This window comes from Canis aureus, chromosome 8, assembly GCF_053574225.1.
Source record: "Canis aureus isolate CA01 chromosome 8, VMU_Caureus_v.1.0, whole genome shotgun sequence".
In the NCBI taxonomy this organism is placed as follows: Eukaryota; Metazoa; Chordata; class Mammalia; order Carnivora; family Canidae; genus Canis; species Canis aureus.
Genome location: NC_135618.1, coordinates 61,943,035 through 61,956,091, shown reverse-complemented (window position 1 = coordinate 61,956,091; position 13,057 = coordinate 61,943,035). Strand labels below are relative to the sequence as shown.

Genomic DNA, 13,057 nt, shown 5'->3' with positions numbered 1-13,057 from the left:
TGGGCTATTGTGAGGGTCAAATTGGAGAACAGCGGGCAGCCCAGGGCATGATCCTGGAGACCCAGGATTGAGTCCCACATCAGGCTCCCTGCATAGAGCCTGCTTCTCCCTCTGCCTGTGTCTCTGCCTCTCTGTCTCTCTCTGTCTCTCACGAATAAATAAACAAAATCTTAAAAAAAAAAAAATTGGGGAAGCCTGGGTGGCTCAGCGGTTGAGCACTTGCCTTTGGTCCAGGGTGTGAGCCTGGAGTCCCAGGATCAAGTCCCACGTCGGCTCCTTGCATGGAGCCTGCTTCTCCCTCCGCCTGTGTCTGTGCCGTGCTCTCTCTGTCTCTGTTTCTCATAAATAAGTAAAAATATTTTTAAGATATAAATAAATTTTTAAAAAATTGGAGAACAGCCCGGATGGGAGCCTTTCACAGCCCGGCGGGGGCGGGGCCTGCGGCGGGGGCGGGGCCTGCGGCGGGGGGCGGGGCCTGTCGCCCGGGGCCGCTAGCCGCTCGACGTGCTCGGCGCTCTCGCGGCTCCCGCTCGGCGCTCGGCCCGCCGCCCTTCGCACGCCGCGCTCCGCACCCCGGGGGGGCGTGCCAACATGTCGACGGCTATGAACTTTGGGTCCAAGACTTTCCAGCCCCGGCCCCCGGACAAGGGCAGCTTCCCGCTGGATCACTTCGGTGAGCGGCGGGCGGGCTCCCGCGCGGGGCCTCGGGTGCTGCGTGTCCTGGGGCGCCGTGCGGCCGGGTGGACCGTGGCGTCCGCCGGCGGTGCAGGGGGGAAACTGAGGCCCGGCGCGGCGGGCGGACGCGGACGTCACCCCGCGCGGGCGGGAGCGGGACCGGGCCCTGCAGGCCGGTAGCGGGGGCGGGTCTGGGGGGAGCCGGTGGAAGCCGAGACCCCGGGAGCGGACTGACGGGCCGCGCACGTTTTCCTACGAAACGTCCCCAGCCCGCTGTGGCGGGTGCTGGCCCGACCTGCACGCGGTGGGCGCGGCTTTCCCCCGCCTGCTGCCCGGCGAGCTGGGGCGGGGGCGGGGGGCGAGAGCTGACCCGGGCGGCCAGCCCCCCGCCCCCCCCGCCCGGTGTCCGCGCCAGGAGAAAACGCTGTCTCCATTCTCCTTCTAGGTGAATGCAAAAGCTTCAAGGAGAAGTTTATGAAGTGTCTCCGTGACAGCAAATTTGAAAATGCTTTGTGCAGAAAGGAATCAAAGGCCTATTTAGAATGCAGGATGGAGAGGCAAGTGCATGCTGACACATGTGACTTCTGGAACCTTCCGTGCCCCCGCTCCCAGGGGTCGTTGCAGCCTGGCTCGTTGAGTCCTGTGTCTTTCACAACTGCAGTGGAGGCCTGCCAGGTTTAGTGTACCAGAAGTTGTGTGGCAATGGGGGGGGGGGGAGGGGGGGGGGCTCCCTGGGGGCTCCCTGAGCGACTGCATTCCTCGGGGTATTTACTTTCCAAATTGGGGAGCTGCTGACCTGTCATTAAGGTTTCAGGATCGTACATCATGAAAATGCTGACTGAGCCAAAAGACTGAAGGTTGTGGGTACATGGTTTCTCTCTTTGACGTTCTCAGACCATAAACATGTTTTGTTCCCGGTGGGGTAGGTTCGGCCGCGCTTGAAATGTGACAGGGGAGACAATAGGCCATTTCAGAAATGATGAAAGACGAAGGATTTGTTCTGTCTTGAATGGAATTTACCAGAACTCACTTTTAAATAAAACAAATGTTTGCAACTTAGGATTCGTTGAGACTTTACTAAAAAGCCATTCTGGTCTCTGATGGGAGAAGCAGGTCATGTGTTATGTGGTGGGGGTAGAACCTGTATTTCTGCTGTTTGATCCTTTCATTAGCTTGGTAAGGAATCCAGGCTTCAGACGGCTTTGTCTGAGGATTTGGGTTGACATAAACCAGTCCTGTTGGAGCCCTGTGTCTACTTTCCCATGACAAACTCAGACATTTCCCTCCAGACACCATCTTCTGTGTTTCTCAGCCCTACAGGTGTATGGAGGGCTGTCTGCAGACTCAGGGGGCCCTAGGAACGGGCCCCTCACGAAGGCCCTCACTCTGTCTTCTGAGTTGTTCAGGCTCCTAGGGGCTTAGATTGGAAGCGGGCCACCCCAAGTCCAGCTCTCACTATTAAGTAGCACATTACTGGGGCCCATGTGTTTAAGTTAACACGTCTTTTAAACATGGGAACCAAGTGAATTTCTTTTCAGTGCTGCGCACATTGGAGACAGTTTGAAGTTGGTCTCTGTCAGTGTGTGACGGTGTGAGCAGGTCCCTCGCCCCTCTGCACCTCAGGTCAGTCATCCCCGTGCCAGCCATGGTACCCAGCACACCACAGGCCACTGCTCCTGCTGGGAGTTGCTCCGGAGTCGGGCTCTCTGAGTCCCCAGAGAGGCTCCTGGCTTGCCTGGTGGAGGACCAGCAGAAGGGCCCTGTCTTTTCTCCCCATTTGACCCTGGGAGTGAGCTGCCTGCTGTCTGTGTGGCCTTGCCCTGCTGAGCACAGCTTCTGGAGGCCAGCCTCTCCTGAGGCCTGCTGAGGTTGGGGGTAGACAGAGGGGATGCAACTGACCACTCTGTGGGCTCTGTTATTTCAAGTGGCTTCACTGGCTGGTCAGGTGGCATTAAGATAAATAGGGGGTATGTGTGTGTTTCTGACTTGGTCAGTGATTTTGGCTGTAGACTTTTTTTTTTTTGTTTTTTTGTTTTGTTTTGTTTTGTTTTTAAGATTTTATTTATTTATTCATGGGAGACCCAGAGAGAGAGAGAGAGGCAGAGGCAGAGGGAGAAGCATTCTCCATGCAGGGAGCCTAATGCAGGACTCAATCCCAGAACTCTGGGATCATGCCCTGAGCCAAAGGCAGATGCTTAACCACTGAGCCATCCAGGTGTCCCTTTTTGGATGATTTTTTTTTATTTTTTTATTTTTTTAAAATTTTTATTTATTTATGATAGTCACAGAGAGAGAAAGAGAGGCAGAGACACAGGCAGAGAGAAGCAGGCTCCATACACTGGGAGCCTGACGTGGGAATCGATCCTGGGTCTCCAGGATCGTGCCCTAGGCCAAAGGCAGGCGCCAAACCGCTGCGCCACCCAGGGATCCCGGATGATTTTTTTTTTAAGATTTTATTTTATTTATCCATGAGCGACACAGAGAGAGAGACAGAGGCAGAGGGAGAAGCGGGCTCCACGCAGGGAGCCCGATGTGGGACTCAATCCCGGGTCTCCAGGATCACACCCTGGGCTGCAGGCAGCACTAAACTGCACCACTGGGGCTGCCCTTGGATGGTTTTATTTTTTATTTATTTTTAAAGATTTTACTTATTTATTCATGAAAGACACAGAGAGAGAGAAGGAGAGACACAGGCAGAGGGAGAAGCAGGCTCCCCATGCCGGGAGCCCGACGCGGGACTGGATCCCGGGTCTTCAGGATCAGGCCCTGAGCAGAAGGCCGCACTAAACTGCTGAGCCACCTGGGCTGCCCACCTTGGATGTTTTTAAATGAAAATCTGCAACCACCTGGATTCAATATCAAGATTTTGCACATTTGCTTCTCCTGCTTCTTACAGATTTCTTTTCTCTTTTGTGCTGAAATCACATATATGACTTACCAGTTCATGCTTCTGTATGCATCTTGTAAAAAACTGGACCATGCAAGCTTTGTTTTTTGAGATTTTATTTTTTAGAGAGAGCGCATGTGAGAGAGCGCACCAGCAGCGGGGGCAGAGGGGTAGGGAGAAGCAGATTCCTCGCTGAGCAGGGACCCCATTGTGGGGCTCCATCCCAGGACTGCAGGATCATGATCCGATCCAAAGGTAGATGCTTAATGGATTGAGCCACTCAGGCACCCCTGGACCACAGCAGGTTTTTAAAATTGCCTCAGGGCCTCTGGCCATTGTAGCCCAACATGGAAGTATGTGTGCTGTAGTAGCTGTGAACCACATTTTCTCACAGGAAGAGCTGTTAAATTTGGGATTATCTTGTTAATAGCAAATACAGGCACGATCTGTATTCTCAAGCCTCTAATCATCTCACTTTGATTCCCATGAGGTAGGGTGGGCAGTGGGGACGGTGCAGCCACATTCCAGAGTGCAGGTTCCTGTGAAGGATAGGCCTCCCGGCTGGGCTATAGAAAAACACAACAGATGGTTCTTGGCAAGTCTTGGGTTCAGGGGGAGACCAGCAGGTGCCGGTCATTATTGTTCTCATACCCTTGAAGAACACACTGTTGAAAAATTCTATTGCCCTAAGTCATGCACTTAATGCCTCTAAAAGGACGACACTGTAGGGGCACCTGGGAGGCTCACTGGTTGATTGTCTACCTTTGGCTCAGGTTGTGAACCTGGGGTCCTGGGATTGAGTCCTGCCCATAGGGAGCCTGCTTCTCCCTCTAAGTTTCTGCCTCTTTCTCTGTGTCTCTTGTGAATAAGTAAATAAAATCTTTAAAAATAAATAAATAAGTAAAAGAATGGCACTGTAGGGAACAGTTGAGAGTGATTTTGCTTTCCGTGAAGATTCCAGTGATCTCAGTGTCTCAGTCCCTAAAAAATTGGACTGGAAATGGGATGTTTTCTTTGGTCTCTTTCCTTATGCTAATGGGAGGCATTGAAATCATCCCTTTGGCTTTAGAACTTGCTAAATGTTGTATTTGTTGTTTTTTATGACTTTGCCAAGGAGCTGGATTTTATGAAGATTTACAGATTTGTAGAAAGGATATCTTGAATTATGTGTTATTTGGCTTCTAGCTTTTTCTTCCTCATTCCTCATTTGTTCCACTAATCATGAAGGTCCTTCCTTTCGGGCCAGTGTGTTTGGAGGAGCACGCCAGCCCACGTCACGGTCTGTAGTGGGAAGTCTGACATGGCTCCCATGGGGCTGCATTCGGGGCATGGACAGGCTCCATTCCTTATGGAGGCTCCAGGGCAGAATTACTTCCTGCCGTTTCCAGCTTCTAGAGGTGTCCATGCTCCTGGACTCATGCCCCCCACCTTCTCTAAGCCGGCGATGGTGTATTTATTTGAACCTTCCTTTCTTCCCATCTGTCCCTGATTTTAAGGATTCCTGTGATGATGTTGTGTCCTGGTAATGTCACTCTCAGAATTGGCCAGTTTGCAGCTGTAGTTCCAGCTCTAACCCGATTTCCCCTCTACTGTGGAGGGCGACAGTCCCAGGCTCCAGCAATGAGGGTGTCGTCTGCAGACCACAGTGAGGTCTGAGAGAGGTCAGTTCTAAGAACTGTTGGCCAGATGTCTTCTTTTGCCAAGATGTGTGAAAAAGTATCATTGTTTCCTCACTTGGTTTAAGGAGTAGCACTTGTATCCCATTGCTATAGAATTTAATCTGCTTCTAGATTAAATTGTACTGACAAGGTTTGCAGTTCTAGGTTTGGTGACCTCCACCAGCTCTCTGGGTATGGCTATGCTGGGTCAGGGGGGTGGGGCAGGGGCAGCACAGCTTGGTGGCGGTGGGGTGGCGAATGGGCCTGCACCCCACGTGAGCTGGCATGGAGCCTTCTTTACCAGGACACGTGCCCAGGCATATGGGACTTCCTGCTGCTCTTCCACTGGTGCCCCAGCCGCAGGCATTCACTGGTGCCCACAGAGTAAACCCAGCATCTTGTGGCCTTGGCTCTCCACTTCCCGGCTCCATGTCCCTTTCCCCTGGAACTTCCTGGTTCTCTAGATGGGAGAGGGAGCTCAGGTGACTGTGGGTGTCTGTCAGGTCTTAGCGTTTGCTGGCCTCGGTCCTGCTGTATTGTGTGGAGTAGCTGTTGGAGGGCAGCACGCCTGCTTCAGCTCTGTACCCTGCTGCTTTGGACACAGTGCATGCAGGAAGTGCCTGGCGCTTGTGGAGATGCCTGAGCCTTCTGCTCCAAACCCCATTCCTACGATGCAGAGAGAAAGGCCCACGGGGCCACTTAGCTCACCTGGGATGCTAGGCGGGTATTGCAGGGGTCACAGCGCCCAGACAGCAGCGAGGCCCCTCCTCAGGGCTTGTCTAGCTTGTCCACCTCTTCTAGGGACACAGTCAGATAACGCAGTCAGCCTGGCCTACACGTGGACTTTTTAAGTGGATTCTAGCTTTTCGTGATGGAAATTGCCAAGCACCCACGCAGGTAAAGGGACAGAGTCCCCCAGTGCAGGCAACTTCCCCACTCCCGCCTCCACTGCTGGAGCCATTGAGGGCACATCCCCTCGCTCCCATTGTCTAAACAGTCATATTTTGTTCTTTTAACGGGGACGGCCTAGGGAGCCCTTATGAAGTTCAGATTGAGATCATCTCCCTGGGGATCCCTGGGTGGCTCAGTGGTTTAACACCTGCCTTCAGCCCACGGCGTGATTCTGGGGTCCCAGGATCGAGGCCCACATCGGGCTCCTTGCATGGAGCCTGCTTCTCCCTCTGCCTGTGTCTCTGCCTCTCTCTCTGGGTCTCTCATGAATAAATAAATAAGATCTTAAAAAAAAAAAAAAAAAAAAGATCATCTCCCTGCAAGGTTTCGTCTTTCTGCCGAAGTGTGGCCCACTTGCACTAGGCCCCCCAGAACCTGCAAAAAGTGGCTTGTCTGACCAGGTGACTTGCGATGTCCCACGGTTCCCAGCATGCTGGCTGAACTTGGCTGCCTGTGCTGGGCAGCGGGGCTGGCCAGGGAAAGGTATGGAGGCTCAGTGGTGGGAGCCTGGACACTGTGTGTTAAGTGATGATGGCCAGTGTCATGGGTGACCCATGTGCCAGCTGAGCCTGGTGGTTCCTGTGGGGATGCTGTGCTCCCACCGGCAAGGAGGACAGACAGATGGCCTCTGAGAGTTAGGATCAACCCACCCCTGCCCCCAAAACAAAACAGAATGAAACTCCACCCTCTCTTTCCCCAGAATTGTAGGCAGTGGGAAGCCAGATAGGGGAGACTTTGGAGCTCAGCAGGCGCTCTGTGTGGGGCATCCCCATCTTTGTGGGCCTGTGCAGGGCCTGGGGCAAGAGTGAGATGACATGGGGCCCACACACCAAGTGTCCCAAGTGTTTCTGAGTTGCAAGTAAAGCTAAGGAATGCAGTGACCCTTGAACAGCATGCATGTGAACTGCACGGGCGTACTTACATGCAGACTTTTTTCGTAAATGCAGTACATACAGTATCATAAATATGTTTCTTCCTTGTGATTTTCTTTATAACATTTTGTTTCTCTGGCTTACCTTTTATTAGGGTTCACTTATGTCATAGCTAAGGCTTCTGGTCAGTGGTATGCTATTGGTCTTTATGCTTTTGTGGGGCCAGGAGTTAAGGGGTTCAGCTGCATGGGTGGTCAGTGCCCCTAACTCTTGCATTGTTCAGGGTCATTTGTACCAGATACGGTCTGTCCTTTGTGCACTTGTCTTCTTGAGTCTTCACTGGGACCTAGAAGCCATGTGGGGTTGGAGCCCTTGCACGCCTCACACGTCTGCTCCATACTGGCACCTTGGGGAGCATCTCTGTGGTCTGCCTTCTCCCTTCAGAGCTGCACCCTGCAGCTGGGGGGCTTTGTGCACCGTCCACCAGTGGTTATCCCTCGTGGGTCCAGAGGTGCAGGTGTCAGAGGAAAAGGGCGCAAGGAGCCCCTCAGGGGCCTTGGGGCCAGGTCCGGCAGTGTCCTGGCTCTGGGCAGCCCCCAGACCTGTGGTTGGACGGGATGGGAGTGAACGCACAGGCGTTGTGCAGACCGTGCTCTTCGTTTTCTTCACTTCTTATAGGCAGCTGATGGCCCAAGAACCACTGGAAAAACTGGGATTTGGAGATTTGACCGATGGAAAACCAAAGGCAGAAACCAACTCTTGATGGAGAGAAGACCTCCTGCTGCCAGGTGGTCCAGAATGGAGCATGTCAACAGTTTACAGTTAGGTGCTGTGACGGAGAGGATTCCAGAACGCCCTCCTTGACAGACACATCTTGACTTTTTTTTTTTTTTTTTTTAATGTGACACATCTTGACTTGATGTTTCCCAGGTTATTTTGAAAACTGACTGGCTTTCAGATCTCATTTCCCCCCAGTAGCGTTAGGTTTTATCTTTACATGGTGTGTGGCAGAGTTCCTGAGGAGACCATGGTGGGCAGGAGGTGGGAGTGCAGAGTCGCGGCTGCTTGGTGTAGGGACACGCGGTGTACATGACACGTGTGGTACCGTGTGTAGCTTCTCAGTGCTGGCGTGCTGTGTGCTGTCAGCTCCGGCCTCTGCCACAGACGCAGACATTGCCAGAAATCAAGCCTTTCCCTGGCAAACTGGTTTCCTTTTTGTGCTCTTGTGTGCTGGTTCATTTCCAATTTTTGAACAAAATACAGAATATGAACTTGGAAAGGAGAGATCATCTGCCTTTTGACGTATTTGACTTGGTAACGTTTTTCTGGTAATGCCCGAACACGAGGTACCTTTTAACCACAGGTCATTTTCTGACCTGTGTGGACTGAATTTATAAAACTAGTTTAATCACAATGACCAGACTAATGTAACTGAGGAACAGGTGTCAGGACACATGTAGTTTGCCTTACATACGTGATCTCCTGTGTCTCCCTTTGGAAGAACACCCATGCTAACGTATCATCTGGCAGAGGCTTCTAGGGCCTCTGAGCATGTTTCAGAGCGACAGACCTGGTGCCACAGCCCACAGCGCTGATGTTTGGGCAGCCGCCACAATTGCCTGAGGTTGTTTGAACCTCACAGGTATCCAAACCTCCAGCCAGGATTTCTGGGTAGTTTGATAGTGGCCAAGGTTCAGATCCACGAACAGAGTGCCACACGTGTGTGTGTGTGGGGGGGGGGTCGGGGCCCAGCACTGCCTTCCCTGGCTCTCGGACAATGACCCTAGTGGGGACAGCCAGCCACGACTCAGGCCTGGGCTCCCAAAAGTCACCACTGCCCCCTCCTTGGCTGTGGTGGTAGAGGCGTGTCCGTGTCCACTCTCTGCCTTTAGATCCCTGTGTGTGCAGTCCTTCCATGGTGGATGCCTCTTGGCTTTGACCCTCCCTGAAGGAAACCACTCCACAGCTTTTCCATTTCCATAGTGTTCACTCTGCACCGTTCACCCGTGAGTAGTAGCAGTGCCTACTCCCCTCTGCGGTGTGTCACTGTTGGGACATAGTCTCTGTCTTTCACTGGAATTGTGCTACAGATCTTTTTCATGTTACTGCCCAGCTTATGAAAGGGCTTGGCTTTTATCACCAAACCAAGATGAGCCATGAAACTAGTTTGTGTTTGCTAACCATACAGAATTACATGTGCACCAGGTTATTGATATGGCATCATTTATCATTGCAAAACACTAGAGTGACCCAAATCCCCATGCGTACGAGTCTTGGCGGACTGTGGCTCATCCATATCGTGGGGTTCAGTGGGGTTGAGGGGTGGGTTCTGAAGTGACATAGCTGACCTCACACTATAGGCGGCATGTACACGAGAGAGAGGGGCAGACTCTAGAAGCATCTGTTGTAACGTTAGTAAGGAAGACGGGAAACTATTAAGTATCTGTGTGTTTGTGCAGACATGAAATTGAGGAAGGACATGCCAGCCGCTAAAGAGAATGGTCTCCTGCATGCAGTGTAGCTCTGACTGTAAGCTGCATCCTGTTCCATGTGCTCAGAAATAATGCAGCTATGGGGGACCCCACATGCAGCTGCAGTGGCAGCCCAGCCAGACATACATGTGGTTCCTGCCGTGGTAGGGGTGGGACAGAATGTGCCCAGCAGCTGTGGAAAGCAGAAGTTCGACGAGCTGGGGATGAGAAGACAGGTTCTAATCTCTGGCCAGAAAGTTTGCTTTCATCGGCTCTGAAAGCGAGCATTCTAGGACTGGAGAACTGGGGAGTGTGGGGAAGAGCCGGGTCTTGGGAGTCCTGGTCATGTCACAGAGAAGGTGGCTGGACAGAGAGACGGATTTAGGTGTGTGAGTGTATCAGGGCGCGCGCACACATCGGGGGGGCCTCAGGCCATGACACCTGTAGCAGGTACACCCTTGAGCCATGTAGGGCTGGAGCACCGCTCCCGACAGCCGGAACCAGGCTCCAGAAGGGACGGGGAAATCCAACCTGAGCTTGGACCGTTTTGTGTCAGAAAATAAGGAATTTCTGGAAATAAAATGGGGGCTTGTTGAAAGAACACGGTCCCCACCAGGGAGCCACACCTGGGCCACTTTGAGCAACAGAGTGTTGTACTGGGCTCTAGTCTCCAGAATAAATGTTTTCAAGTCTGCACTGATGCGAGAGTAACTACAGGAATGCACTTGTCTGCGGGACAGAGACAGCTCCTGGCAGTGGCCAGCCCAGTGCAGAAGCGGCGGTGGAGACAGCAGTCACACTGCAGTGGCAAGGGGTGTGGATGAGAACCCATGGGGTCCTGGAGTCGGGGCCCAGTGTGTTTGCCTTGTCTGGGGGCCACCCCTAGGGCACTCAGGGATTCCCAAGGGAGCAGTAGAGACAACTGTGCTCACCACTTGGTGACCTGCCCAGTGTCCCCTCTCTGATGCCCTCCTGGAGTTTATCTCAGCCTAGTGAGCAGACCCCAGAATAAACAGACTTTCTGTGGAGTGAAGGCCAGTGCTCTTCACAAGTATCAGGGTCCTGAGACAAAAACTGTGTTGAGGAGGGGTCCAAGGAGACAGACTGGCTGCCACGAGGGCCCTGGGCCAGGAAGGACGGTGGCCAGCAGCTGATTACCAGGATCCTTGGTTCTTGTGCTGTGATTATGTAAAATGTTATTTGGGGAAGCTGGGCATATGAACTCTGTCTTATTTTTGCCAATTTTTGGAAGTCTAAAATTATTTCAAAATGAAAAAAGTATTTTGCATTAAACTGTGTGATTGAACTTTCCATGTGTGTGGTTGAGTAAATTCTCTTTCTGAAGTGCATCCAGTGGATTTTGAAGCAGGTGATGTGACAAGTAGTTTCAGCAAGTGGGGGAGGAAGCATGGGAGGAGAAGTAGCCCGGTGCCATCGTGCAGATGGCTGACCTCTTTACCACAGGGCGGCCACTTCCTGGTGCGGCCTTTGATTTTCCAGATCTGAGTTGCTAGCAGCCTGGAGTGTGGAGTACAGACACCCTGCCCATGCCAGAGCACCTGGTCCTCCCCCTTGCTCCATCCAGTAAAGCACCCACACTTGTTGCAGAAAGCCAACAGTGGTATTCAGAGGTGCCCAAAGACAACTTCGAGAATGTTTTCCTGGTCGCCCAGGCACATAGCTGCCACCCCAAAGATGAGCCCCTGGGGTGGGGCATGCTGGTTGTACCACAGCCTCAGCCACACGAGTGCATCCAGGAGTGCTTGGGGTCTAGCACTGGGGTTCCCTCCGCCCAGCTGTCCCACCATCAAGAGCAAGACTCCCCTCTGTGAAATGTCCTGTGTTCCCTTAAGTCGCCCAGACCCAGGGGTGTAAACAATATGAATTTATGATGTTACGGTCTGTAGGTCAGAAGTGTAAAGGGGCCCACAGGGCTGTGTTTCTTCTGGAACTCTGGCCAGAGTCCGTTTCCTTGTCTTCCCAGCTTCTAGAGGCACTTGTGTTCCTTGGCTGTGGGCCCATCCTTCCAGGACAGCATCTTCTCTGTCCTGACTCTCCCTCCCATCTTCTCTGTGACTCTGACCCTCCTGATGATACTGCCCACATGGAAACTTTGGGCCTGGACAGGCCTTGGGTCCGAGCTGCTGGATGGTGAGTAGCTCACATGTGGTGCCCAGAAATGTGCTCTCAGGCGGCTGTGGGACTTTGCCTCATTATCTGCAGCAGCCTAGTCATGAATTGAATTTTCTCAGGGCTGAGTTTAAATCCCTTATTTTTCTGAAATCTTTGGTACTTGCTTTGCAGCTACTTCTTGCTGGCGGACAATAAAGAATGGGTATGAATGTGATGAACAGGATCAGGAGGTCAGAGCGAGCCATTGCACATGTGACATGACCCCATTCCTGTCAAGCATTTGTTTCTTTAGACATTTCCTGATTTAATATACACGGGAGAAATGTCTGGGATCCTATACAGTGCATATTCGTTCATGATAGTATCTGAGTGGTGGGATCATCTAGATGTATGTGGCTTGTCCTCCATGAATTTTTCTTTATGGATGTATTTTATATCAGGTGTATGTCATTTAAAAAAATATTTTATGTATTTATTTGAAAAAAAGTATGAGCAGGGAGAGGGGCAGAGGGAGAAACAGACTCCCTGCTGAGCAGTGATGTGGGGTTCATGTGGGGCTCAGTGCCGCCCCTGAGATATGACCTGAGCCGAAGGCAGACACTTCATCAACTGAGCTCCCTAGGCACCCCGCATGTATCATTTTTATAGAAACAGATCATTAGTAGTTTGAAAAAAGCTTATTGTGTTTGGTTGTGATTTTATATCACCTATAAATTACATGTCTGTGGTTGTAATTTTATATTGTCTATAAACACAGCCCAGTTTATTTTTCCTGGTAAAACCGCTTTGGTTTGTATTGGGTGCAGTTCTGCAGAGCAAGGAGGGCAGGCCGGATGCCAGAGCTGGGGGGTTATGGGCCCTGGCGGGGTGGGTGTGGCCTTCTGCTCTGGCCTCCCCGCCTGCAGAACTGAGGTTGCAGAGCCAGCCCTCGGGCCTCCCCAGATGGGGGATGCCTTCTGTCTGCACCGCCTGCTCCATGCCGGTCTTTGCTGGGAAAGAACGAGCTCTGCCGTCATTCCACCCCCCTGGCATTTGGATTGTCTTTCAATGAGATTATTTATGGGTGAGAAAGCAGAGGTTTTATTATGGCAAGAACTTTCTCTCAAGCCACGGGAGTGACTTAGTCGCTGCAACAGTCTTCCGGAGGAATGAATTCACATTCACAGCTGGCTGTGCACAGAGCTTTGTAGAGGGATGGGGCACCTCCTGGGACAAAGTGAAGAGGGTGCTGACTGATGACGGGGGCCAGCCTCCTGCTGAAGGCCTAGAAGGACGTCATCCACCAGCCTGCTTTCATTAGGAAGCCTGACCAGTGTCATGGGCACTCAGGAAGGCGGGTGCCTGGGGAGCCTCTGCCCTCGTGTTGTGGTGCTGCTTTAAATACTGCTCTGCTGGCTTGTGTGGTGAGTG

General features: G+C 52.2%; 1 protein-coding gene across 1 annotated transcript; it reads left to right on the top strand.

Annotated features, from left to right (window-relative positions):
- Window positions 1–516: 516 nt before the first annotated feature.
- COX19 (cytochrome c oxidase assembly factor COX19) lies at window positions 517–10,820 on the top strand. The gene is made up of 3 exons (XM_077907507.1): window positions 517–673; window positions 1,121–1,236; window positions 7,726–10,820. The coding sequence occupies exons 1-3, from the start codon at window positions 592–594 to the stop codon at window positions 7,804–7,806; spliced, it is 279 nt and encodes a 92-aa protein (XP_077763633.1). The 5' UTR covers window positions 517–591; the 3' UTR covers window positions 7,807–10,820.
- The last annotated feature ends 2,237 nt before the right edge of the window (window positions 10,821–13,057 follow it).

Coding starts and splice junctions, on each gene's coding strand:
- COX19 (XM_077907507.1), top strand. CDS start 592: ATGTCGACGGCTATGAACTTTGGGTCCAAGACTTTCCAGCCCCGGCCC. Junction 674..1,120: donor CTTCCCGCTGGATCACTTCG/GTGAGCGGCGGG, acceptor TTCTCCTTCTAG/GTGAATGCAAAAGCTTCAAG. Junction 1,237..7,725: donor AATGCAGGATGGAGAGGCAA/GTGCATGCTGAC, acceptor TCTTATAGGCAG/CTGATGGCCCAAGAACCACT.